At 43.1% G+C, this 24,570-nt stretch overlaps 2 protein-coding genes across 2 annotated transcripts in view; one reads left to right on the top strand and one right to left on the bottom strand.

The window, feature by feature from the left end:
• LOC100566185 (intestinal-type alkaline phosphatase 1) lies at window positions 1-23,548 on the top strand. The gene is made up of 11 exons (XM_016996303.2): window positions 1-26; window positions 2,924-3,171; window positions 4,481-4,596; window positions 7,952-8,126; window positions 10,781-10,953; window positions 11,921-12,055; window positions 13,240-13,312; window positions 14,046-14,174; window positions 16,085-16,276; window positions 17,091-17,207; window positions 18,792-23,548. Exons 1-11 carry the CDS (start codon window positions 1-3, stop codon window positions 19,055-19,057), a joined length of 1,650 nt encoding a protein of 549 aa, XP_016851792.1. The 3' UTR covers window positions 19,058-23,548.
• Window positions 19,390-24,570, bottom strand: part of ecel1 (endothelin converting enzyme like 1) — a 99,254-nt gene continuing 94,073 nt past the window's right edge. Inside the window, exon 18 of the mRNA XM_003225483.3 lies at window positions 19,390-23,122. Coding sequence (XP_003225531.1) covers window positions 23,023-23,122 — 100 coding nt within the window. The 3' untranslated portion in view covers window positions 19,390-23,022. The remainder of the gene's footprint in view (window positions 23,123-24,570) is intronic.

The following is a 24,570-nucleotide window of genomic DNA, read 5'->3' as shown; positions in this document are numbered from 1 at the left end:
ATGAAAGCCTTCGACAACGCATTGAGGTTGTTACAGTTGGCGCCTCAGCATTAAACCAGTTTAGTGGGTCACTTCCTGATGGCAAGAGTCCTGAAACGTCCCGTGTCAGGAGTTAAAAGGGAAAACATTATTTGATAAGGATGATTCACAGCTGTCATGATGTTCAAAGGTCCCTTGGGCCCCCGTCTTATAAGAGAGCTGCTGAACTTTGCCACTTTCTTTGGGATTCCTCAAACACCGCTATCTTCCCACCTGCCAGGATGTGGCTCCCAGGAATAGGGCTTTGGCTGGGGTTGGCCTTCTCCGGTGCCATCATTCCAGGTAACATCAGGAAACAGCAGGAGGAGTATTGTGGGATTGGGAGGTCTGTAGAAGGAAACATTCCTATTGTTTGCTGCCAGGGTCTAAACCAGTGATTCCCAAACTCTAGTACTACAGGTGTTCTGGACTTCAGTCTCAACTGCCTTGGCCAAGGATCAGAAATCTTGAGAGATAAAGTCCCAAATACTGGGAAGACCAGAGTTTGGGAAACACTGGAAATTTGGAGACTCCCATAAAGCACAGGCAAGGAGAAGGATGCTCCAAATTTGAGGAAGCCTCTACATGGGTTGATAGGACAGGTCCATCCGTCACTTAGAAGGAGAAGCAACCCAGGCACCCAATTCCCTTAAATTTTACAAGAACAGAGCTGTGTTTTCTCCAGCATTTATGTCTTTGGGAAAAGGTCACCAGATTATGGACCAGTTTCACTTTCTCTTGCTTTCTGCTTTGAGTCACGCGTCACTTGTCAAACCTTTGGAAAAGTTCTACCTTTGATACTGATAAAACCCATGTTTTCCTAAATGGACTTCCCTATCACAGGCAACCGCTTTGCAAGATAACCAAGCTCCTCTGCAAATCAAAGAAATCAAGTCATTCTTCTTTGAGTTGCTGTCTATTAAGTCAGTAACTTTTCCAGGCTTTATTTCAATCAGATGTCTCCGAAGTTCATAAGCAGACCAAGGCTATTGAAAGAAAAACAAGTAATTTTAAAGAATGCTGATTTAGAATAATAGAATCTTAAAGAGCCAGAAGAGGGCACAAAGGCCATCTAGTCCAACTCCTACCATGCAGCAGTCTATAATTAAAGCACTCCTGAAAGATGTCCATCTCGCCTCTGTTTAGAGACCTCCAAAAGTGGAGAGCTCAATCCAAAGAATTAAAGAAGTTCTTTGTAAGTTGAATATCCTTGTGTTGTCAAAGGCTTTCATGGCCGGAATCGCTGGGTTGCTGTATGGCCATGGTCCAGAAGCATTCTCTCCTGACGTTTGGTCCACGTCTATGGCAGGCATCCTCAGAGCTTGTGAGGTTTGTTGGAAACTAGACAAGTGGGGTTTATATATCTGTGGAATCATGTCCAGGGTGGCAGAAAAAAAACTCTTGTTTCTTTGAGGCAAGTGTGAATGTTCCAAATTGGTCACCTTGATTAGCATTGAATAGTCTTGCAGCTTCAAAGTCTGCCTGGGAGAACCCTTTGTTGGGAGATGTTAGCTGTCCCTGATTGTTTCCTGTCTGGAACCCCCTTGTTTCTGACTGTTGTTCTGTATTTACTGTCCTGATTCTAGAGGGGTTTTTTTAATACTGCTAGCCAGATTTTGTTCATTTTCATGGTTTCCTCCTTTCTGTTGAAGGTTCCATATGCTTGTGGACAAAACAGGGGAATTCCAGACATGAAACAATCAGGGCCAGCTAACACCTCCCAACAAAGTATTCCCCCAGGCAGGAAGCAGCCAGGCTTTGAAGCTGCAAGGCTACTCAATGCTAATCAAGGTGGCAATTTGGAACATTCACCCTTGCCTCCAACAGACAAGAGTTCTCTCTCCCACCCTGGACATCATTCCACAGATATGTAAACCCCACTTGCCTAGTTTCCAACAGACCTCACAACCTCTGAGGATGCCTGCCATAGATGTGGGAGAAATGTCAGAAGATAATGCTTCTGGAACATGGCCATATAGCAACCCATTGAATATCCTTTCTTGTAATTTGGATTCATTTTATTGACTGCTCCTCTTGTCCCTTGGTGCCATAAATTGAAAACCACAATTAATTTTCTTTACCAGTTTGAAAGAGGAATGGGGAATAGACCAATGTCCACGGTATGTTGTACTATGTTTATAAATCATTTATATTATGGATAAGGTAAAGGTAATTCCTTATCTAGAATTCTGAAATCTGAAATAATCCTAAATTGTTAATTTCAGTGGCTGAGATAATGCCAATTTTGCTTTCTGATGGTTCAATGCACACAAACTTTGTTTCATGCAAGGAAAGTATTAAAATTCCCTTCAGACTATGTGTAGAAGGTAGATGAAAAATAAATGAATGTCAAGTTAGATTTGGACCTCATCCCCAAGAGATCTCGTTATGTTTGTATGTGCAAATACAGCAATTTCAACATCTGGAAAAAATCCAAAATACTTCAGTCATTGCAGACATGGATTCTTAATACTGTCAATGTAATGATGTTGTGGATGTTCCATTTTTTCTCCATCTAAATAACGTTAGAAGAGCTGATCTACTTTCTTCCAGCTTTGATTTAATCCAGGGCTTCTTAAACTTTTGTACTTGGGACCCTTTTTGGCCCAATACTTTATATACCTATTTATATAGGTATATAAAATAGGTATAAACATTAAGCATTTACTGATAATAAACCAGCACTTGCAAGGCTTGCTAAACAGTCTGACTTCCTTTTCTACGAAGGACAGCTAAAGCATCTTTTGCAAAGCCTACTCTAAACACTGTGCAGCAGGTCCGTGAAAATGTCTAAAACAGCAACAAGATGTTGTTCAGAAAATGTTTACTGTTGGCAAATGTATTGGGAGTCCCATTGAGCTAAGGGGATCCCATTTGGGGTTGGGACCCCAAAGCAGTGATTTAGTTGCACTCTGAATTGCAAGACTGATCTCGAAATTCTCCCTTTCCACCCGATTGCAAGATCGCAGGCTTTGTCGACAAATGTTGCCATTAATTCCCTGCCAGTCTTTAGCTCTTTCTTTTCTGTTTTTCCAGTTGAAGAAGAGAAGCCAGACTTCTGGAACCAGCAAGCCTCCAAGGCCATCCAAAACGCCTTGAAACTTCAGCCGCGGCATTACCAAGCAAAGAACCTCATCCTTTTTCTAGGAGATGGTGAGTGGTTAGGAAATGGGGCATCTATGACATAGATCGAATGCAGTTTGACACTAGACTTGTGCATGGATTTGGAGTGGTTGGTTCCCCCCAATAGACCACAGCATTGAGCCTGGCAGTAAAAGTGATGTCAAACGGCATTAATTCTACAACGTAAATGCACCCTGTAAAGGACTATGAACGTCTAAGGCTCTTTCAGGCAGGGGGAATATTTTTATCCCACCGCTGCCACCAATTTGTAAAGATGCAACCACCAAAGACTCAAGGAGGAGACCTTTTACCTTTTTTTTTTTCTTTCTTCTTCTTATTCACTTTAGATGGTGATGTAACTTGGTTTATAATATATGTGACAGAGGCTTAGATGTTGAAAGAACAATAGCAAGTTTATTCAGGCACAAAGCTTAGTGGTTACAATGTTGTTTCTCCTTGGAGGTATTTTTATTAACAGTTAAAATACTAGAATGAGATGAGTCAAACTCCCTAAAGTGTCACTTCCTTTACGTAAAGTAGTTAGAACTTCTTTCTCTGCTACTTTTAAACCATAGTCACCCCTGTGATATACAATCACAGATTCTCTGTTCCTTACCAGGACACAGACTACATTAAATAAGTCACCAAACTTATTTTAAACTGACTCAAAATGAACAATTGAGTCTCCTTGATCCCATCAACCTGGAATCAATCTTCCCTGTGCCTCATCAGAGCACAGACTGACTCTCTATTTTAAACTCTGCACTTCTTCAACAAAACGGCAGTTGGCTCCGCCTACTTCTCCATGGCAACCAGCCTCTGAGTGCTGAGATGCATAACTGTAATAATTACCCTTTTAAAACACAAACACACAATTAAACATAACATCTGTAAACCAAAAATTCGTACTTCATTGCACACCCTTTGAGTAGAACTAAGTCATGCTGGCCACATGACCTTGGAGGTGTCTATGGACAACGCTGGCTCTTTGGCTTAGAAATGGAGATGAGCACCATCCCCCAGAGTCGGACACAACTGGACTTAATGTCAGGGGAAAACTTTTTACCTTTACTACCCAAAATCATCAAATTAATACAATTTCTAAAAGGGTTAGGCACAATGGAGTTCATAGGGTACAGCTGCTGCTAAATCCATTCTGGAACCTCTAACACTTTGGAATTTCACAATTCCAGACCTCCGGAAAAGGTTTTTAATTATATATTTGCTTGTAGTCTCCTGATGAAATATAACTCTTTCGAGGGGGGGGGGGGAGTACAGTATTGTGGCTCGATAACACTAGCAGTGTGGGTTTCCTCACTTTTTGTTTGTCTCCTTTTAGGAATGGGCCTTCCCACCATCACTGCCACACGGATCTTGAAAGGCCAGATGCAGAACCACCTGGGTCCTGAAACGCCTCTGACTATGGACAGCTTTCCTTATGTGGCTCTTTCTAAGGTAAGGAGCTGTGGCGCTGGCTGGTTACCAGCCAGCTGCAACAAATCACTCTGACCAAGAGGTCATGAGTTCGAGGCCAGCCCGTGCCTGCGTCTGTCTCTGTTCTATGTTATATGGCATTGAATGTTTGCCTTATATGTGTGCAATGTGATCTGCTCTGAGTCCCTTCGGGGTGAGAAGGGCGGAATATAAATACTGTAAATAAAATCTATATATATAAAAGGATAAAGTTGTGGGCACCGTGACTATAACAACACAACTATACGCCCCAGAACCACCAAACTTGACAACACGACGGAAAAGCCTTGCCTCCAGGTTCATACAACAAAAAAACACAACAGGAACCTAAAAAGGGGTTAAAAAACCCAAAAAAAGGCAACAAACCATCTGCGCCTGCGCCAAAAGCGAACCTGCGCGCGGACAGAACAACCCCCACCCCACCTCTCAACGGCCGCACCTGCCCCCGACGCTGCTGCTGCCATCTTGCCGAACAGCCCCGAGCCACCACGTGCCAGGAGTAGGAAAAAGGCAGGCCCCACGGCTGGCCGCTCTGCCTAGGCGAGCCTGGGAATTCCATTTAGGCCTAAAGGGGCGGGTGTACTCACAGCAAGTCGAGCCGGTGGTGAGGTCCTGGACCTCGACGCCGGGGTAGCCCTCGCACTGCCGGGGGCAACAGGCCTGCAGGGCGCTGTGCCGGCCCAACATGGGCTCAAGCCTCCCAGTTGCCTCTCCTGGCTCACCCCTCACCACCCTGGGGGAGGGGGAAGCCGACTGGAGACCAAACTGGATAGTCAAACTCTGGGCCTCCCGGCCCTCTGGATGCGAGGGGGGGGGGAGGCCGCGGGGCTCCTCGGTCACTTCTTCCCTCACCGCCGCCATCACCCGTCCTCCAAACCCCGAGAAGGAGCATGCCCCACACCACCCGGAGATTAAGAGCCCACAGGCACACCGGTGAGTCGCTATTCCCGCAATCGCCACACTACTCCACAAACCCAAGTGGCCTCCCAAGTGACCGGGGGGGGGGGGTGAAAAAGGGCCAGGTGGCCGGCTGAGGCCTCAGAAAACACAGTGCTGAAAAGAGCGGCAGTTCGCACCCCTCTTCCTGCGCCGCCCCTCACCACCCTGGGAAGAGGGGGAGTCGGATGGAGACCAAACTGCCCACCCAAACTGTGGGCCTCCTGGCCCTTTTGATGGGAGGGGGCAAAAAGGACACACACCGCCTCGCTCACACTTCCCAACAAAGGATTCCACCAGGCAGGAATCAGCCAGGGCTTGAAGCTACAAGGCAGGAAACAATCAGGGTCAGCTAATACCTACCAACAAAGGATTCCACTAGGCAGGAATCAGCCAGGGTTTGAAGCTACAAGGCAGGAAACAATCAGGGCCAGCTAATACCTCCCAACAAAGGATTCCACCAGGCAGGAATCAGCCAGGGCTTGAAGCTACAAGGCAGGAAACAATCAGGGCCAGCTAATACCTCCCAACAAAGGATTCCACCAGGCAGGAATCACCCAGGGCTTGAAGCTACAAGGCAGGAAACAATCAGGGCCAGCTAATACCTCCCAACAAAGGATTCCACCAGGCAGGAATCAGCCAGGGTTTGAACCTACAAGGCAGGAAACAATTAGGGCCAGCTAACACCTCCCAAAAAATGATTATCCCACTCAGGAAGCAGACCTCCTTTCAGATTACAAGGCATTAAAATCTAATCAAGGTGACTAATAACAGCATGCATACTTGCTGCAACAAGACTACTCATTGTATTCCAGCTCACCAAACAAGGATTCCCATATAAAGAAAATGGCCAGGCTTTCAGCCTGCAAGGCTATTCAGTGCTATTCCACCTGGCGAACAAAAGATTACGAAAAGCCACAGCAACGCGTGGCTGGGCAAAGCTAGTAAATAATAAATAAGGAGCTGTACATTACGAGCAATACTTTCACCATCTATCTTCTCCTTCCCTTCAAACCTGGCAAAGTTAATTTTGCATTACAACTCCCACAATTTTCCTGAAAGTCAGGTCCAACACCCTCTAACCTTTCTTATGCTGTCGGAAAAACTAAACAAAACTTTTCCCTTGCCATCAGCATGTCAGTTAAGAATTCAAGCGGGGAACTCCATTCCTCACTGCCACCATCAACTTTGGGAGGTAGGGTTGCCAAGTTAAATGAAGGGCAAGGCTCCTGTTCCTTTAGTGGTTGTGTAGAAGAGGGAATTTCAGCAAGTACTGCTTTGCGATCTTACAATGATGTGTGTGGTGTTGATAGGGCCACTGCAGGATCCAAATACAGGTAAGTTATGAACAACATAGGTTTTGTAGGTTTCTTCTTAAGGTGAATTTGAATGTAAATAAGCACAGGTAGATTTTAAAGTTTAACTCCAGCCATATACTTGAATGAAAAGTAATGCCTCCACCTTCGTTACTTGGGTTTGGATGGGAATATTTTAATAAATCAAACGCAGAAATAATCCTTAGATTGTGCTCTTTAACGACCACTATTCACTTTTCCACATAATCACCAAACAATTGGATACATTTCTGCCAACAATGAACAAGTTTTCTGAAGCTGTCACGGAAGAAGTTGACACTCTGTTTCCGCAACCAGCATCTCACAGGGACCATCGTGCAGAGATCTTCCGATAGTCAAGCAAAGCAATAATGTGACCCACACGTTCTTGTGAAATGCCAATTATGCTTGAAATTTCTCTCTGAGTGATAGGATGATCATCCTGAATCAATCTGTTAACCTTTTGCTTGCGAAACTCTGTAGTTGCTGTCACAGGACATCCAGCTCTTTGATTGTCACACAAGTCAGATGTTCCCACCTCAACATCTTTAAACTTACTTGCCCAACAACGGACAGTACTCACATCCACACAATCCCCATAAAGAGCTTGCATTCTCGGATGGATCTCCTTTGGGGTGACACCTTCTGCTGTCAAGAATTCAATGACTGCACGTGGCTTAAGTCGCATTGACCGACTGTCTGCGCAGGGTTCCATACTTCACACTTTAACAACACAACCATTCAATGCTAAGGCTTCCCAACAATTGAACTGTAGAGGAGAATCTACTGAACAACCCAGTACCGGCCGCATACCAGTACTGCCATCTGTTGAGGAGTTACGAAGGTGGAGGCATTATTTTTCATCCAACCCTCATATGTATATGGCTGGAGCTTAAGTGGATGAGGGGGGAAAGGAAGGGCCTGAGGCTGTTAGGAATTGTGGGAGTAGAAGTCCAACACACCTGGAGGGCCCAAGTTTGCAGTTGCATCCCTAATTATTTTCTTTTCTAGTTTCTCCCTGCCAAGTCACCAAAATGAGTGGCCAGGTCCTCTTTGTTTTCTGACAGACGTACAACGTGGACCGGCAAGTGCCAGACAGTGCCGGCACAGCCACCGCTTACCTTTGTGGGGTGAAGAGCAACTATCAAACCATCGGACTGAATGCAGCTGCACGGAATAAGCAATGCAACACAACAGCTGGCAATGAAGTGATTTCGGTGGTAAAGAGGGCCCAGCTGGCCGGTAAGAACGGAAAGGGCAGAAGTGGGTGAGATGTGTCCAGATCCATATCGTGTGCCCCAACTCCTGCACCCCTTGATGTGTTGGATCCGGATGTTTTACAACTTAAAGTTAGGGCAGTTCTAGCCAAGCAACATAGTAAAAATGGCAAAAATTATTAATGAGGCAGGACAGACAAGCTAGGAGAGACTGCAGCAGCTTGCTTTTGCCTAAAAACAACTGGGAAGAGTACAATCTGCCCCTTCTTGCTCTCTGCTGACTTAACTAATGTAAATTCCTTTTTATGTATTTACAGTATTTATATTCCACCCTTCTTTCTCACCCCGAAGGGGACTCAGGGCGGATCACATTATACACATATAAAGCAAACATTCAATGCCATATAACATAGAACAGAGACAGAGACAGATGCAGAGGCAATTTAAACCTTCTCCAGCTTCCAGCTTCCTGAGGATATGCTTGATTCTGGTCACAGGGGAAGCAGCTGCTCCATCATCCACTGCAACGGCAACTTCCTCATTCCAATGGTGGCTGGGTGATTTTTATGGTGTTGTAAATTACCCTCCCCACATATAAGTGGTACCTAAATTTCCTACCTGATAGATGCAACTATCTTTTGGGTTGCATAGGTAAGCAACGAGCAGGGGCTATATTTTATTTTTAATTGTTGGGTGCTCACCCCTACATGGGCTGTCCTCGAAATCATGACCTCCTGGTCAAAGTGAATTATAGCAGTCTATCATCACTTTAACTGCCAAGGTCCGGTCATATGGAATCCTGGGATCTGTAATTTATTGTGGCACCAGGGCTCTCTGGCAGAAACGGGCAAATATATCACAAACCTACCAGTCTCAGGATTCCATAACATTGAAGCATGTCAGTTTAAACTACTATAATTCTGTAGTGTTGAGACAGCACAAGAGATCCAGGTTGCCATATGATCTCTGATAGATTCGCTGGGACTTAGCCATAATTTATTTATTTATTTACATCATTTCTATCCCATCTTTCTCACCTGAGGGGACTCAAGTCGGCTTATAAATCTGGCAAGATTCAATGCCAATAAACAACAGTACAGTAAAATAAAACATAGAACAATTAAAAGCAGCTAGGCAATTAAACAATTAAAAACAATATACAAAGCTTAAAATACGAGGGCTATCCAGAAAGTAGATTACGTTTTGGAATTAAAAATGAACAAAGTATATGGGAGAAAACATTTACCATATGCAGTTGAAAGCCAGACCCAAATACCACTTCTCAACATAGTCCCCATTGAAATCTAGGCACTTCTCATAGCGATAAAAGAGTTTGGAAAGTCCTTCCCCACCAAATGTTGCCACTTGGCTTGCATCCTCAAGCAGACGGGTGTCCCTTCCTGCAGCTGCACATGTGCATGTGCTCAACTTTCCCCCACGCTCGTCCTGGATCGCTCTTCTGTTTTGCAAATGCTTGCAAGGATTTGGCAGCCGGTTTTTTTTGGGACAGGAAAGGTGTTCATCTTGCAAAACCTTAGAAGAGCGATCCAGGATGAGCATGGGGGAAAGTTGAGCGCATGCACATGCGCAGCTGCAGGAAGGGAAGGTCTGGCTTTCAACTGCATATGGTAAATGTTTTCTCCTATACATTGTTCATTTTTAATTCCAAAATGTAATCTACTTTTTGGATAGCCCTCGTATGTAAAGTGCTTCAGATCCATTCATCCAGAGACCTTACACATAATCCTTGTTCCAGACCATGTCAAGCCATAAAAAGCTTATTTGTTAAACACTTGTGCGCATAGCCATGTCTTTACTTTCTTTCTAAAGCCCAAAAGGGATGGAGCCTGCCTGATGTCATTGGGGAGGGAATTCCATGGCTGAGGAGCCACCACTGAGAAGGCCCTGTCCCTCGTTCCCACCAGTCGTGCTTGCGAAGCAGGTGGGACCGAGAGCAGGACCTCCCCAGATGATCTTTAGGTTCTCGTAGGCTCATAGGAGGAGATATGTTCAGACAGGTAAGTTGGACCAGAACCGTTTAGGGCTTTATAGGTCAAGACCAGCAATTTGAATTGAGCTCGGTAGCATATTGGCAGCCAGTGGAGCTGACGTAACAGAAGCGTGGTGTGCTCCCTGTACGCCGCTCCGGTTATAAGTCTGGCTGCCGCCCGTTGTACTAATTGGAGCTTCCGGGCCATCTTCAAAGGCAACCTCACATAGAGAGCATTGCAGCAATCCAAGCAGGATGTAACCAGAGTGTGGACCACCGTAGCCAAGTCAGACTTCCCAAGGTACGGGCACAACTGGCTCACAAGTCTTAGTTGTGCGAATGCTCCCCTGGCCACCGCTGAAACCTAAGGTTCCAGGTTCAGCAATGAATCCAGGAGAACTCCCAAGCTGAGAACCTGTGTCTTCAGGGGGAGTGTGACCCCGTCCAACACAGGCTGTAACCCTATGCCCTGTTTGGTCTTATGACTGACCAGGAGGACCTCTGTCTTGTCTGGATTCAATTTCAATTTGTTCGCCCTCATCCAGACTGTCACAGCTGCCAAGCACCGGTTCAGGACCTGAACAGCCTCCTTAGTGACAGGTAATGAAATCTCAGTTCATGTAGGGGTTTTCATTGATTAGCTTTGATAGTTCCCTCTTCCTGAACCTCAATTTCTCTCTCTTTTTCAGGTAAATCTGTTGGGATTGTGACCACCACCCGGGTCCAGCATGCATCGCCTGCTGGGACCTATGCTCATGTGGCGAACCGGAACTGGTACGCGGACTCCAGCATGCCCGAGTCTGCCATCAAGGAAGGCTGCAATGATATCTCTGTACAACTTGTGGAAAATGTGAACTTCACGGTAGGTTGAGGAGACAAAACCTTCTTTCTATGCCACCATCCTGTCCCACCACTCATTGGTGGGTGAGCCCCAAGTTGAAAAGTCTGACCAGAAACATCCATCATATTTTATCTTGTCCACTGGCTAAGCCTTAGGAGAAAAATGTTGAACCAGTAGAATGAAGGAAAGAATGTGTATGGGACCCAATGAATGAGCAAATCATGTAGAAGCAGATGGGAACCTCAGAAGATTTAGTGGATCTGGACCCCAAATCCTAAAATTCCTCATCTTTGCACAGGGCCTTTCCTATATAGCAGTGGTTCTCAACCTTTGGTCCCCAGTTGTTTTGGCCTACAACTCTCAGGAAACCCAACCAGTTTACCAGCTGTAAGGATTTCTGGGAGTTTAAGACCAAAACATCTAGGGACCTACAGGTTGAGAACTACTGCTATGTAGCCCGTTGAGCTAGAAGACCTGGACATTTTGTGGTCCTGGAGCTCTATAGCTGCTATGAAAATCGATCCAGAGAGTATAAATCTCTGTTTCTTAGTAGAAATGCCAACTTCTGGAACAAAGAGTTAGTGAGAATGGCAGTTTGCAGCACTTTCTGAGCAGTTCTTGTGGTTCATGAGTCAAAGCTATTGCAGACGCTGGGATTTCAAGGCCCAAAGTCCTTCTCTGCTGTTCACTAATTGACATTATAAAGCTTAACAGGTAAAAATTCCACATCCTTAATTGCTTTATGCCACCAATAAAGAAAACTAGAAGTTTCCATGTCTAGTGGTGAATCTACAATGGGTTGTAGCCTAAACTTTAAGGAAGCTAGAAGATACTGAGCCAGGATTGAGGAGGGTATATCACATCTTGGAGTATTCCTGTCAAGTTCAGACTGTTATCCAGAGTGCGTTTACCAAATCACTATCCTCCTCTAGACCGACTTCATATGGCTTCCAAATATCTTTATTGCAAAGTGATTTGTTCCTGACAGGTGATCTTGGGTGGAGGCAGGATGTATATGTCCCCAGAAGGAACTCCGGACCCTGAATACCCCTCCAACCCAATTCATGTTGGCATCCGCAAGGATAACCGTAGCCTCATAACCGAGTGGCTTAAGGCTTCTCCAGTAAGTGTTTTCTGTCTTTTCCATTTTGCTATGTGGGTTTCATGTCATGACTGCCTTCTATCTTTCCAAGCATTCTTGTTTTGACTAGGAAGTCCTGCTCTCATGATCTGTCCAAAGTATGACAACCCCAGTTGAGTCATCCTGGCTTCTAGAGATAGTCCAGATTTGATTTGCTCAATTTATTGATCTTTTTAGAAACCCACCGTATTGTTAGAACCCTTCTCCAACACATCTAATGGGTTGATTTTCTTCCTAATGGCTTTTTTCACTGTATAACTTTCATGACCATACATAGAAATTGGGAATACAATGGCACGGACCATCCAAACTTTAGTATCTATTCAGTGATATATCTCTATACTTCAGGATCTTGTCTACTTTCTTCATCACTGCCCTTCTAAGCCTTGGTCTTCTTCTGATTTATTGAAGTCTCCATTCTGATTAATGACTGAGCCAAAGTCTGGAAAATTCCACATAATGTCAGTCTCCAAGCCAGAACAAGCTAAATGTACTGAATGGAAGCATGCATCCTGTGTCCACCATATCTTGCCATTCAGGTTACATTTCTACCATGAATGTGGCAAGTGTTGGGGGTTCCTCTTCTTCAGAAGAGAAAGGGGAGCAGGAAAGTGTTCATGAATCAGAGGGACAGTTGGAATCTGAGGAGGAGATTTTGGAAGTTCCCACTTTTCAGGAGAGGTGAAAGGAAACAGAGCAGAGACATCGTTCAGCTAGAATAGCTGCCAGAAATGCAGCAGAGTAATTAGGAACTGCCCTAGCAGCTGGGAGGGGACCCAGGGCTATAAAGCAGAAGCAGGTGCAGCCAGCTCTTGCTGGTGACAAACTGACTCTTCACTCCCCTTGTGCCTGCTTCAAGTCTGCATCTGGCAAACTGCTCCTAAGGATTTATTGCTGTTTCTTTGTCTGAAGTAAGACTGATACTTAGTTTGTGAATTTATCAGAGACGAAGAACTGTGCTTGCCCTAAGACTTCCTTGCTTCATTTTGCATTATTCCACTGAGTGTGCTGTATTTTATGTTTTGCTGAAGTAAAACAGTTTTCATTTACTTACCACAGTGTTTTAAGGCTGTTGTTGAAAAACAAAACAGGACAGCAAGGGATATTCATCTTAAAGGTTTTAGTAGACAGATGTCATTCTTTTTCCTATTTCCGTTTTCTCCCAGGGCTCCAAATACGTCTGGAACAAAGCAGACCTTTTGGCAGCTGGGGATGACCCGAATGTGAGCCGTCTCATGGGTAAAGTGTTCCAACCTGTCTCCCGGTTGATGCCAGAAATTATATTTTGTTGTGTGCCTTTATTATGCCATATATTGTTTCCGATATATGGCAACCCTAAGGGCTGAGAGCCTTAAAATCATGGTCTTCAGGATTGTAGTCCAATGCTCATCCATATTTTTTGATATGTGCTTCAGATTAACTTCAACATATGGGGAGCCTATCATAGGATTTTCTTGGCAAGATCTGTTGAGGATGGAGTAGTCCTCTCAGGCTGAGAAAGTGACTTGTTCCCAGTTATCCAGTATATTTCCATGACTGAACAGGGATTTGAACCCTTGAGGCCCAGAGACCTAGTCCAGCACTCAAAGTATTCCAGAACATTATAGATCAGTTTTGATACTGCAGAGAACTGTGTGGTGAAGACTTCTTGGTCTGTACTATTTCAGGTTGTAGGATCTCAACATCTATATATGAATGCATCCCCAAGAAGAAAGGGGAAATCATAATAAACTTGTCAGAGAAGTGTTTAAAGGAAGAGCCTTGTGCAACCCCCAACCCAATCTCACCCACATCCTGAAATGATACACCCCAAACAGGGCTGCGACAGTAAACTGTCCTGGTTGGGTAAACCAATCCCAATTCCTCTCCCCAGCCCATCTTCTCATCTTCTCACCTTGACATGCTTCAGGTCCACCTCTACACAGAAACTACTTACAGCTGCTAATTCCTCTTTCTCTTTCCCTCCCTGCAGGTCTCTTTGAACCCAAGGACATGCAATATGAGCTGAAACGCAACAATGACCCATCTCTCATAGAAATGGTAGAAGTTGCAATCAAGCTGCTCAAACGCAACCCCAAGGGTTTCTACCTTTTTGTTGAAGATAAGTTGGATTGTGTGCATCATTATTTACAGGGTCGAAACCTCAGGAGTGGGGGAGATTGTGACCTTACTTGACACTATGTTTGATGTGCCCCTCTTTCCAGTGTAGATGGGGTCTCAGAGTCTCACAGAATTTGAATGGCCCCTTCCACACTGCCCCTATATCCCAGGATCTGATCCTTTATTATATGCTTATCTCAGATTTTCTGGCAGTGTAGACCCATATAAACCTGGGATCAGATTCCGAGATATAGGAGTAGTGTCAAAGGGGCCTGGATTTACCAGGATATGAGTTATCCTTGTTGTAACCAAAGTATTATCAGATGACTTGGTTTTGAGTGAATGAAACCCAAAGCTCTCCACCCTTGGTTGAAAATACTAAAGTTAAGGGTTAGGGATTGCAATTACCGTATATACTTAAGTATAAGCTGACCCAAATATAAGCCGAGGCACCTAATTTTACCACAAAAAATTGGGAAAACGTTGACTCCAGTATAAGCCGAGATACCAATAAAATTACATTGAGGCATCAGTAGTTTAAATGTTTTTGAATCTTTACATCAAACTAATTTAAGATATGACTGTTCAACTCTGATTAAATCATTATTTTCATCTTCTTCAATGTAAATGTGCTTATGTATCCTTTTAATAATAATAGAGTGGAGCCCCCAGATGGCGTAGTGGACTAAGTGACTTGAAGGTTGGGTTGCTGACCTGAAAGCTGCCAGGTTCGAATCCCACCCAGGGAGAGCATAGATGAGCTCCCTCTATCAGCTCCAGCTCCATGCGGGGACATGAGAGAAGCTTCCCACAAGGATGGTAAAACATCAAAACATCTGGGCGTCCCCTGGGCAACGTCCTTGCAGACGGCCAATTCTCTCACTCCAGAAGCAACTCCGGTTGCTCCTGACACAATAATAATAATAATAATAATAATAATAATAATAATAATAATAATAATAGAGTGAAATAATAAATGTAATAATAGAGTAAAATAATAAATGTATTAATAATAAAAATAGAGTAAAATAAATGTAAAAGTAACAATAATAGAGTAAAATAATAAATGCAATAATAATGATTAATAGAGTAAAATAATAAATGTAACAATACCAATAATAATAGAGAAAAATAATAAATATACCCTATATACTTGGGTATAAGCCAACCTGAATATAAGCCCACTAGGACCCTCACCCGAGTATAAGCTGAGGAGGTTTTTTTTTCAGTCCTAAAAAAGGTCTGAAAAACTAGGCTTATACTCGAGTATATACAGTAATTTGTTTTATAATTATATTGAAGAGTTTTATGTGTTTATTCCTCTTCTGGTTGGCTGGACTGCTTGGACCACCTCCCCTCCAATCTAAGGACCTCATCACATCAACTTGTGTGGTGAATCTGCAGGGCAGCAGGACAATCCCAGCACCCTGTGCCCCATTTTGCCCGCAGTGATGCTTCCCCATCACATATGGGGAAATGTTGCAGCACATCTCTCCCCCCCACCCCTATGTTAGCCCCATTGTTTCCTACAGAACATGGGAAGCCTCCTGTGTTCTGGGTGAAGCATCATAGGATGCTTGTGTCACAGTTGACTGACTGAATCCCACTGGAAGTGAGTGTGTGTCGTGTGATGGGTGGAGTGGGGCTCTGTTGATCAGCTGTGCTATGGCACTTGCTGCTACCCATGTGATGAAGTCGTAGATCATACCAATGGCCCCTTTCAATTAGTTCCCTAAATCTCTGAAAAATTCAGGATGGAGGATGAGAGACAGCAAGAGAGTGGAGAAACAGTGGGGACCTAGGAAATAATCATACTGAGTCTATCTGAAGAGTCTTGAGAAACCCATCCAATCCAGGGAGTGTTTGTGGTTTGCCAGACATCTGACATGGAATGTGTCTTTTTCTCTGCACGAGGTAACATCGACCTTGCACACCACAGTGGCCTCGCCAAGCGTGCTCTGACGGAGGCGGTAGTGTTTGACAAGGCCATCCAGCGAGCAGGAGAACTGACAAATGAAGACGAGACTCTGAGCGTGGTGACCGCCGACCACTCCCACGTCTTCAGCTTTGGTGGCTACACGTTGAGGGGCACCTCCATCTTTGGTAAAGGGTTGACTTTTTGGTTAACACTGTGATGGTGGTGGTAGTGGTTCTGGGTTGCTACCCCTTGAAGCTTAGCTCACAGGAGGGACACGAGAACCCACTCAATTTTCACAGAGTGCTTCAGAACTGGGCTGAGAACCACAATAACGTATTCTGGAGAGAAGCTAAGGGACATTGCTTTGGGGATATGATTGCATATCCTTGTTGGGTAGAAATGAAATATCAGGTTACTGCATTTCCCAAGTGAAACATGGAGCTGGAATGAATCCTGAAACAGAGCAAGGCAAACAGACCATCAATAACTTTGGATAAATCCCATCATTGTATTCAATCCAAGCTACTTCCAGCACTGGCTGAGATAGATAAAGCTTATTCCAAGCATCATTATTTTATAGACCTTCAGAGTTGTGTAGACAATGATAAAGTGAGTATGAGCAATATATTTAATGCACATTTGATAATCCTCATCTGAAATCTATGTGACCAGTACAATATGCATTCAGAGCTTGTTTATTGCTTATGAGAATGTTCTCAGGGCTGGCACCATACATAACTATAACCTTTGATTGTTTGGTCTGGGCACCTAAGTGAACTCTGGTTTGCCAGCCTGGAGATTATTACATGGGAATGAGCTTTGCTTTTCAGGCCTTGAAGCTCTTCCCTGCAACTGAGCTCTGTTATGAAGTGCTCAGTATGGGATAATCTCCCGCTGAAATGTGTCCTTCTACCTCAGAGCTGTTTCAAGTTAGAATTTGCTCCTTGTACCCAATGAACATGTTACCTTATCTAACCCATCTTTCTCTTCTGTCCCCAGGTTTAGCCCCTGAACTAGCAGATGACAACAAGACATATACATCCATTGTGTATGGGAATGGGCCAGGCTACCAGATCACTGAGCAGGGACGTCCCAATGTGGATGCAGAAGAGAGTGGTAAGATGGACTGTGTTCACTGTTCTGATATTGTGGGTGGAATAGGATTGACAGGTGCCCCTTATCATAAGGATATTTAATTCCTTTCAGGGACAGAAATCCCATCCCTTCTAAGAATAGCAGGCATCTCTTATTACAAAGGGCATTCAATTTTGGAGAGTTGGGAAGCATTTCTATTCGCATAAACGGAACAAGATACCATATATGAGAATGACTTTTGCAGATTTGAGTATTTGTAGACTTAAGAAAATAGATTGTCTATGATAGATTGGGGCTACTATGAAGGAGTATGAAATGTTGCACTTATATTGTGTGTATAAACAACAACAACAACAACAACAACAACAACAACAACAACAACAACAATGGTGATGTTTTCTCAGACATCCTTCAGTTAAACTCTATGGACTGATTTCGCTGGAAGTTGACCATGGAGTTGTTCTTAAGGACCTTGAGGTTTCTAGAAAAGTGTTCTCACAGGTTAAAAAAAAGTACTGTTTGGGGTAGTTTTTCATATTTGTGAGAGTTCTGTGTCCCTAACTCCAGTGAATGTAGAAGACTGATTGTATGTACACTTTATATACATACACGCATGCAGGCACATCCATATAGCATCATAGACTATAGAGTTGGAAGAGACCACATGGGCCATCTAATCCAACCTCCTGACATGCAGGAAAAGCACAATCAAAGCAGAACTTGTGACTTCTGTGTGTCAAATCTGCATGCCATGAATTTCAACTGGTCTTTATTGCTATTTGGATAATCCAACAATGCTAGGATCGACAGTTGGCACACAACGATAACCTGCCACATGGCTAGGAAGATCGTAAGGCAAGGGTTCAGTGCCAGAGGAAAAGCACTAGCTAAAAGCGAGTCCAAAAGGACATACAGACCAGCGTAAAATTTGCACAATTCAGAGTGTGATGCAATAGTTTGAGTCCCGAGTCATGATTCCGGAGATGATATAGTTGCTTACCTGTAACTGTGTTTCTTCGAGTGGTGTTCTGTGGAATTCGCACATATGGGACCACTTCACTGCGCCTGCGCAGCATTCCGAACCTTCTAGAAATCTTTATTGAAACATTTTGGCGGAAGCCCCGTCCACGCTCCCCAATAGAGTATATATAGCCCAGTGGGCGGAGCTAGCCTCAGTTCATTTTTTCTACCGCTCAGTCAGCATAGGAACCTCTAGCACATACCTTACTGAAATTTGCCTTTTGACTCGGACTGGTTTTACTCGTTTGCGCTACTTCTCTCCAACCTATTGACCATCGGAAAGGACTTGACCTCCCTCACACAATTTCCAGAGCAGGCCAGTAGCAATGGCTTCTTTCTTAAAAAAATGAGTCAGGGTTTGTGTATCCACATGACATTGGAAACATATCCCCGGCAGATACAGAGGCCATACTGTATGTTCTCTCTCCATGTGTGTTTGAATGGCAAGTTGTAGTTGGTCCTTAATACCCTGTATGACCCTTGTAGAGTTGTACCCACAAGTCACATTCATTTGGGGCTGGGTTAGGGACACAGAGACACAGTGTTGGTAGGGATGACTCTCCTGTGCCTCTTCCCTTTTATCAGAGGGCAACGAATACCACCAACAAGCCACCGTCCCCCTTTCTTCGGAGACCCACGGAGGAGAAGACGTGGCTATCTTGGCCAAGGGTCCAATGGCGCATCTCTTCCACGGAGTTCAGGAGCAGACATACGTTGCCCATCTCATGGCCTATGCTGCCTGCATAAAACCATATGAGGACTGCGGCCTGCCACGTTTCAACTCCGCAAGTGTCGCCAAGTCCACACCTGTGGTTCTCCTCCTCATGTCCTTGCTCTTTTGGGGTTGGTAGCCCTTTTCTGAACAATATTGAGACCATTCTGTCATCTGGATAGTTCTTCCCTCTCCAATGCCACATGGAGTATTGTTTCAGTCAGAGTTTGCTTACAAAGCTAAATGTTCACTGAAAAAATCTTCTGTTTTGTTCTCTAGCTGGGAAGGGTTTCCTTATGTGCCAGATTAGGATTGTAGGCATTGCGTCCTTCTCATATTTGGAGCATTTCTTGGAAGTGATGGGAGACGTTTTAATCCAAATGGCGTTTGTAGGCTGGGAATGGAATAGCAGAGTCTCCTCGAAGCTCTTGAGAAGGAGCACTCAATGAATGGATTACACCCATTTGCCCATGCAGACAAAACAGTGCTGGCCTTTTAATTCAATATAATCAGCAGCAGAAAAATACAATGCAACAATTTCTGTACAGAGAGCTACTTAAGCCCACATAGTGCTACCTGGTAACCAGGAATATGTATGTATTCAGTCTGGGAGACAGGGAGCAAGATGGCACAAATCTCAGTGACCCTTTGTTTGTTTTCCAGTCCAGCATTGCTGTGTGGTGACAGATTATGGGGAGGATGTGGACTGGGCTGCAGCATGCCACAAATGGGATTGGGGTCTCCATTCAATGCATCTCACCACATTTGAGCCAAAACAGCCATGCATTGAATCCTTGGTATCCGCTAGGGTTTGGTTCCAGGACTCCCTATAGATAATGAAAATCTATGGATGCTCAAGTGATGTTTGGAAATGGTGTCCCTTATACAAAATGACTAAAATTAAGGTTTACTTTTTAGACTTTTAAAAAATCCTAGATGTAGGTGATGAATCTGTGGATATAGTGGTCTGACTCTGCTGCCTCTGCTCTTTATATCGAAAGCCTAGTAGACAGATCTGGAAATTGGGAATACAGATTGAGTATCCCTTATCGGAAATGCTTAGAAACAGAAGTGCTTTGAATTTTGGAATATTTTGTATATGCATAGAGATATCTTGGAGATGGGACGCAAGTCTAAAACTGAAATTCGTTTACGTTCCATATATATAAACAGTAGAGTCTCACTTATCCAACGTTCTGGATTATCCAACGCATTTTTGTAGTCAATGTTTTCAATATACTGTGATATTTTGGTGCTAAATTCGTAAATACTGTAATTACTACATAGCATTAATGTGTAATGAACAACTTTTTCTGTCAAATTTGTTGTATAACATGATGTTTTGGTGCTTAATTTGTAAAATCATAACCTAATTTGATGTTTAATAGGCTTTTTCTTAATCTCTCCATATTATCCAACATATTGGCTTATCCAACGTTCTGCTGGCCTGTTTATGTTGGATAAGTGAGACTCTACTGTACCTTCTTATACATATAGCCTGAAAATAAATTTTATACACAATGTTTTAATGAAACCAAGTTGATGTACAACACTGAACTATCAGAAAGCAAAAGTACGGTTATCTCGGCCATCCATGTAAATAGTTTGGGAAGATTTCGCATTTCACATTTCCGCATAAGGGATCCTTAACGTGAATTGAGTTTTGGGGGAATTTGTCTGAAAGCATTTTGTTTTTGGTCTGTCAAAACTTTGCCGTTTTCTCCAACTGCTGAAGACATCAGCCTTCAGTGTTCATCTCTGCATCCAGTTTGGCACTAAGGTTCTCAAAAGGCACATCTACAATGCAGAATGAATGCAGTTTGGCACCACTTTAACAGACATGGCTCAATGCAAGAGAATTGTGATCACTGTAATTTTGCACGGTCTTGAGCCTTCTTGCTCAAAGAATGCTGATGCCTCAGCAAACTACAGCTCCCAGGATTTCATTGCATTGAGTCATGGCAGGTAAAAGGAGAAGCCCTCAGTGGCGCAGTGGGTTAAACCCTTGTGCTGACAGGACTGATGACTTGAAGGTTGGGTTGCTGACCTGAAGGTTGCCGGTTCGAATCCAATCTGGGGAGAGTGCGGATGAGCTCCCTTTATCAGCTCCAGCTTCCCATGCGGGGACATGAGAGGAGCCTCCCACAAGGATAGTAAAAACATCTGGGCAATGTCCCCTGGGCAACGTCCTTGCAGATGGCCAATTCTCTACACCAGAAGCAACTTGCAGTTTCTCAAAAAGTGGCAGGTAAAGAGGTGTGAAACTGCATATATTCTACACTCTAGATGAATCTTTCAACAGAATATTTGGTATCGGAGGTAGAAATAGCATTAAAAAGCAGAGATGTATTTCTACACCACACCAAATAAGAGGAGCACTTCAGCAAGTTTCAGCAAATGTTTTATCCAAAACTATTCTAGTTGCAGCTGCTGTATACCTTGCCTGTTATATAAAGGCACATGAGGTTACAGTAGGAGCATCTGAAGTAGAAAACCATTATTTCCCAGTTCAAGCCATATTGCATTGTTTGCTGCGGATATGCTGCAGCAATCAGACATGAAAGATCTGTGTTTCTCTAACTCTCCCAAAGCTGATGCAGCTAAAAAACTTCCAGTTAGGGGATAAGGAGGAAAAAGCAAATGGAAAAAGACTTTACAAAAAGCATATCCTTTTTAACTGAGTTATTCCTGCAATATTTTACTGGAAATTGCTTTATATATAATGTGTTATGTCCAAGCTCTAGCACTTTAAGACATAGGGTGCATCCACACTGTAGTATTAATGCAGTTTGACACCACTTTAATAATTGTGACTCAATGCAATGGAATGATGGGAGAGGCAGTTTACAAGAGCCTATAGCCTTCTCTGCCAAATAGTCCTGGTACCTCACCAAACTACAACTCCCACGATCCCATACTTTGAGCCATGGAAGTTAAAGTGGTATCAAACCGTATTAATTCTACAGTGAAGATGCACCCACAAAGAGATTTGTGTTTCCCTTTGTGATATGTTTACCTACAAATGATTGGATCATGGAAGGGACAAAACTCTGAAGCCATAAGGAACATTAATTCCAAGGACTGCTGTCGGTAGGGTTTCAAAACCCAAAATACATTCAATTTCCCCACATATATACTGTCCATCAGGGGAGATAAATTCAAGGCTTTGCAATGAGAAAGGCCAGAAAAAGAAACCCATAAGATGAATTGCTCTATTTATAAATTGTTTGCTGAGCCTAGAGTCCATCAGGATAACAGTACTCTGAAAAACAATTGAAACATTGAGAGGACAATATTGCCAGCTGCATCCCAAAACTCACAGAATAGCCAGCAAGCTTTTGAGGATTCTTGCTTCATGCTGGATGTTATGTTTAATAAAATTACAAAAAGCATTTCTCTTGTAGTGTTTGTAGTGATGGTAGAAAACCATTAATAGGGGGATCATGGTTTCATTACAGAAGCTTTTACAAAAGCATTTCATAATTAGGATAAACATCTTGATTCATGAGATAATACATTAGACTCTCAGTTAACTGACTCCCATAGGGATTGATAGACACTTGATAAATGGTTGCTTGAGAGTTATTTTTACACGTAGGCCTAATTCTACACTCCACAATATAACATTCTATAAACTCTGTATGGTCTTGATATTAATACTAAAATGCAGCAATTAAAAGCAAAGTAAGGAAAATAAAGGCGGACTAACTTAAAGTGACACAGCTTCGCTGTATTATACAATCAACTTTGTAAATGCATTGTGCATTATTTTTTTATTTTTGTCAGTTGCTTGAGAGTTCTGGTTGCTTGTGTTCTGGTTAACTGAGAGTCTACTGCATATAATGAGAAAGGGATTCTGAGATGTGTGTGTACAGCAGGCACCATTTTACACCTTAGCAATGGACTCGGGAAGCAAGACCTGTCTGCAGCATCTCTCAGTTTGTCCATCTGTCTGTCCTTTCCAGCTTGGTGGAAGAGATATAGTTTTCCCTCTTTGCTCTCTGTCTGGCCAGAAAGCGAAATGTAGCAGAATGGAAGGCCCAGCGGGTTCTTTATGGCACAATGTGTGTGGGTTTATGTTCGTGAGTAAAACGAATGGGCATTTCACCAAATGGAGCATTTGTGCGCTGGATTCATGGGCGAGTTCTTTGGACAATGGAAGACCCTTCCAAACTCCTCAAATTGCGAGACGCTGCCCAGGACTCTGCAAAAAGGGAGAAAGAAAGAGGGGTAAAGTGACACAGGAATAGCAAAATGGTCACAAGACTATTGCGCCAAATTGCTATGTGTGTGTGTGTAAAGAAATCCTTGCAAGGTTGTTTGCAGGAGATCTCTGCAAAAGAGCTCAGCTTTGCAGAGAGATAAGCCATGCCTAAAACAACAATGTATCTGTTTGCTGGCAGATGGCTTGGTTTGTCAGTTGGAATTTGAGCTTGCTGGGAGAGCACAGAAAAAGACAGGCTCTCTAATAGCTACGGTCAAGTAGCAGTTTTAAATATGCTATGCTGTATATATATTAAATGCTGATTGATTGGTTATTGATCCTATGCAACTACAAGGACATTGTATGATTGCTGAACTGTTTATTTGACTTCAACTCAACAAGTAAAGTTTCCTTTTGTTCTTTTAATTCCTCTGCCTGGTCTGAGTCTTTTGCACATGGTGTTAACTGGACACTGCTGATTCCGCTGTACACTCTCCTGGTAACAAAGACAAAGTTCATTTGTGCAAAACTGGATGAGTGACTAGCCCCCTTTCCCTCTGTTCTTTTTCCTCCTTTCAGTTCCTTGAGACGAAACTCAAGAAACACTCTTCCTAAATCAGTGATGGGCAACCTTTTGCACTTGGTGTGTCGAAATTCGTCAAAAAACCTAGCATCACTTGGGTGGTATGTCACTTTGAGTAAAAAACCCCATAATTTCGCAATATGCACAGTTTAAATAACAAAAATGTATAATTGTAATATATAACCGTATTTAATAAATCAAAAACTATTTACTACCATTATTTCCATGTACAACAATCTATGGTACTTCTTGCATTTTAAGCTTCACAAAGTTTCCACACTGATTTCTCTCTATTCTAGTTTCAATATAGTCATGAATAATGAATAATATAATAATAATAATATAATATAACAGTAATAATATGATATTCTACTACAATAATAATAGAATAAAAATAGAATGATATAATTATAATCTATATATATATAAGAGTGATGGCATCAGGGCAGCGGACAAAACAACAAAACTACAGGCCCCCCAACCTCGAAATTTGACAACACAACCCATCATTCACGGCTCTAGGTTCATACAATAAAAAGAAAAGAAAAATAAAGTCCTAATTACAGGGAGAGGAATAATAGTTTTTATCCAATTGCTGCCAGTTTGAAGGCTAAGCTCCATCCACTTAGTCTCCTAGCAACCCACTCAGCCCAGGGCACAGGCAGAGTTAGGCCTCACTTAGGCCTCTTCCACAGATTATCTAATTTGCACTGGATTATATGGCAGTGTAGACTCAAGGCCCTTCCACATCTATATAACCCATTTAGAATCTTATATTATCTGCTTTGAACTGGATTATCTTGACTCCACACTGCCATATAATCCACTTCAGTGTGCATACTAAACATAAAGACAACCATACAAC

This window comes from Anolis carolinensis, chromosome 3 (genome assembly GCF_035594765.1).
Source record: "Anolis carolinensis isolate JA03-04 chromosome 3, rAnoCar3.1.pri, whole genome shotgun sequence".
In the NCBI taxonomy this organism is placed as follows: Eukaryota; Metazoa; Chordata; class Lepidosauria; order Squamata; family Dactyloidae; genus Anolis; species Anolis carolinensis.
The sequence above is the reverse complement of the archived record's forward strand: the minus strand, read 5'-3'. Positions and strand labels throughout refer to the sequence as shown.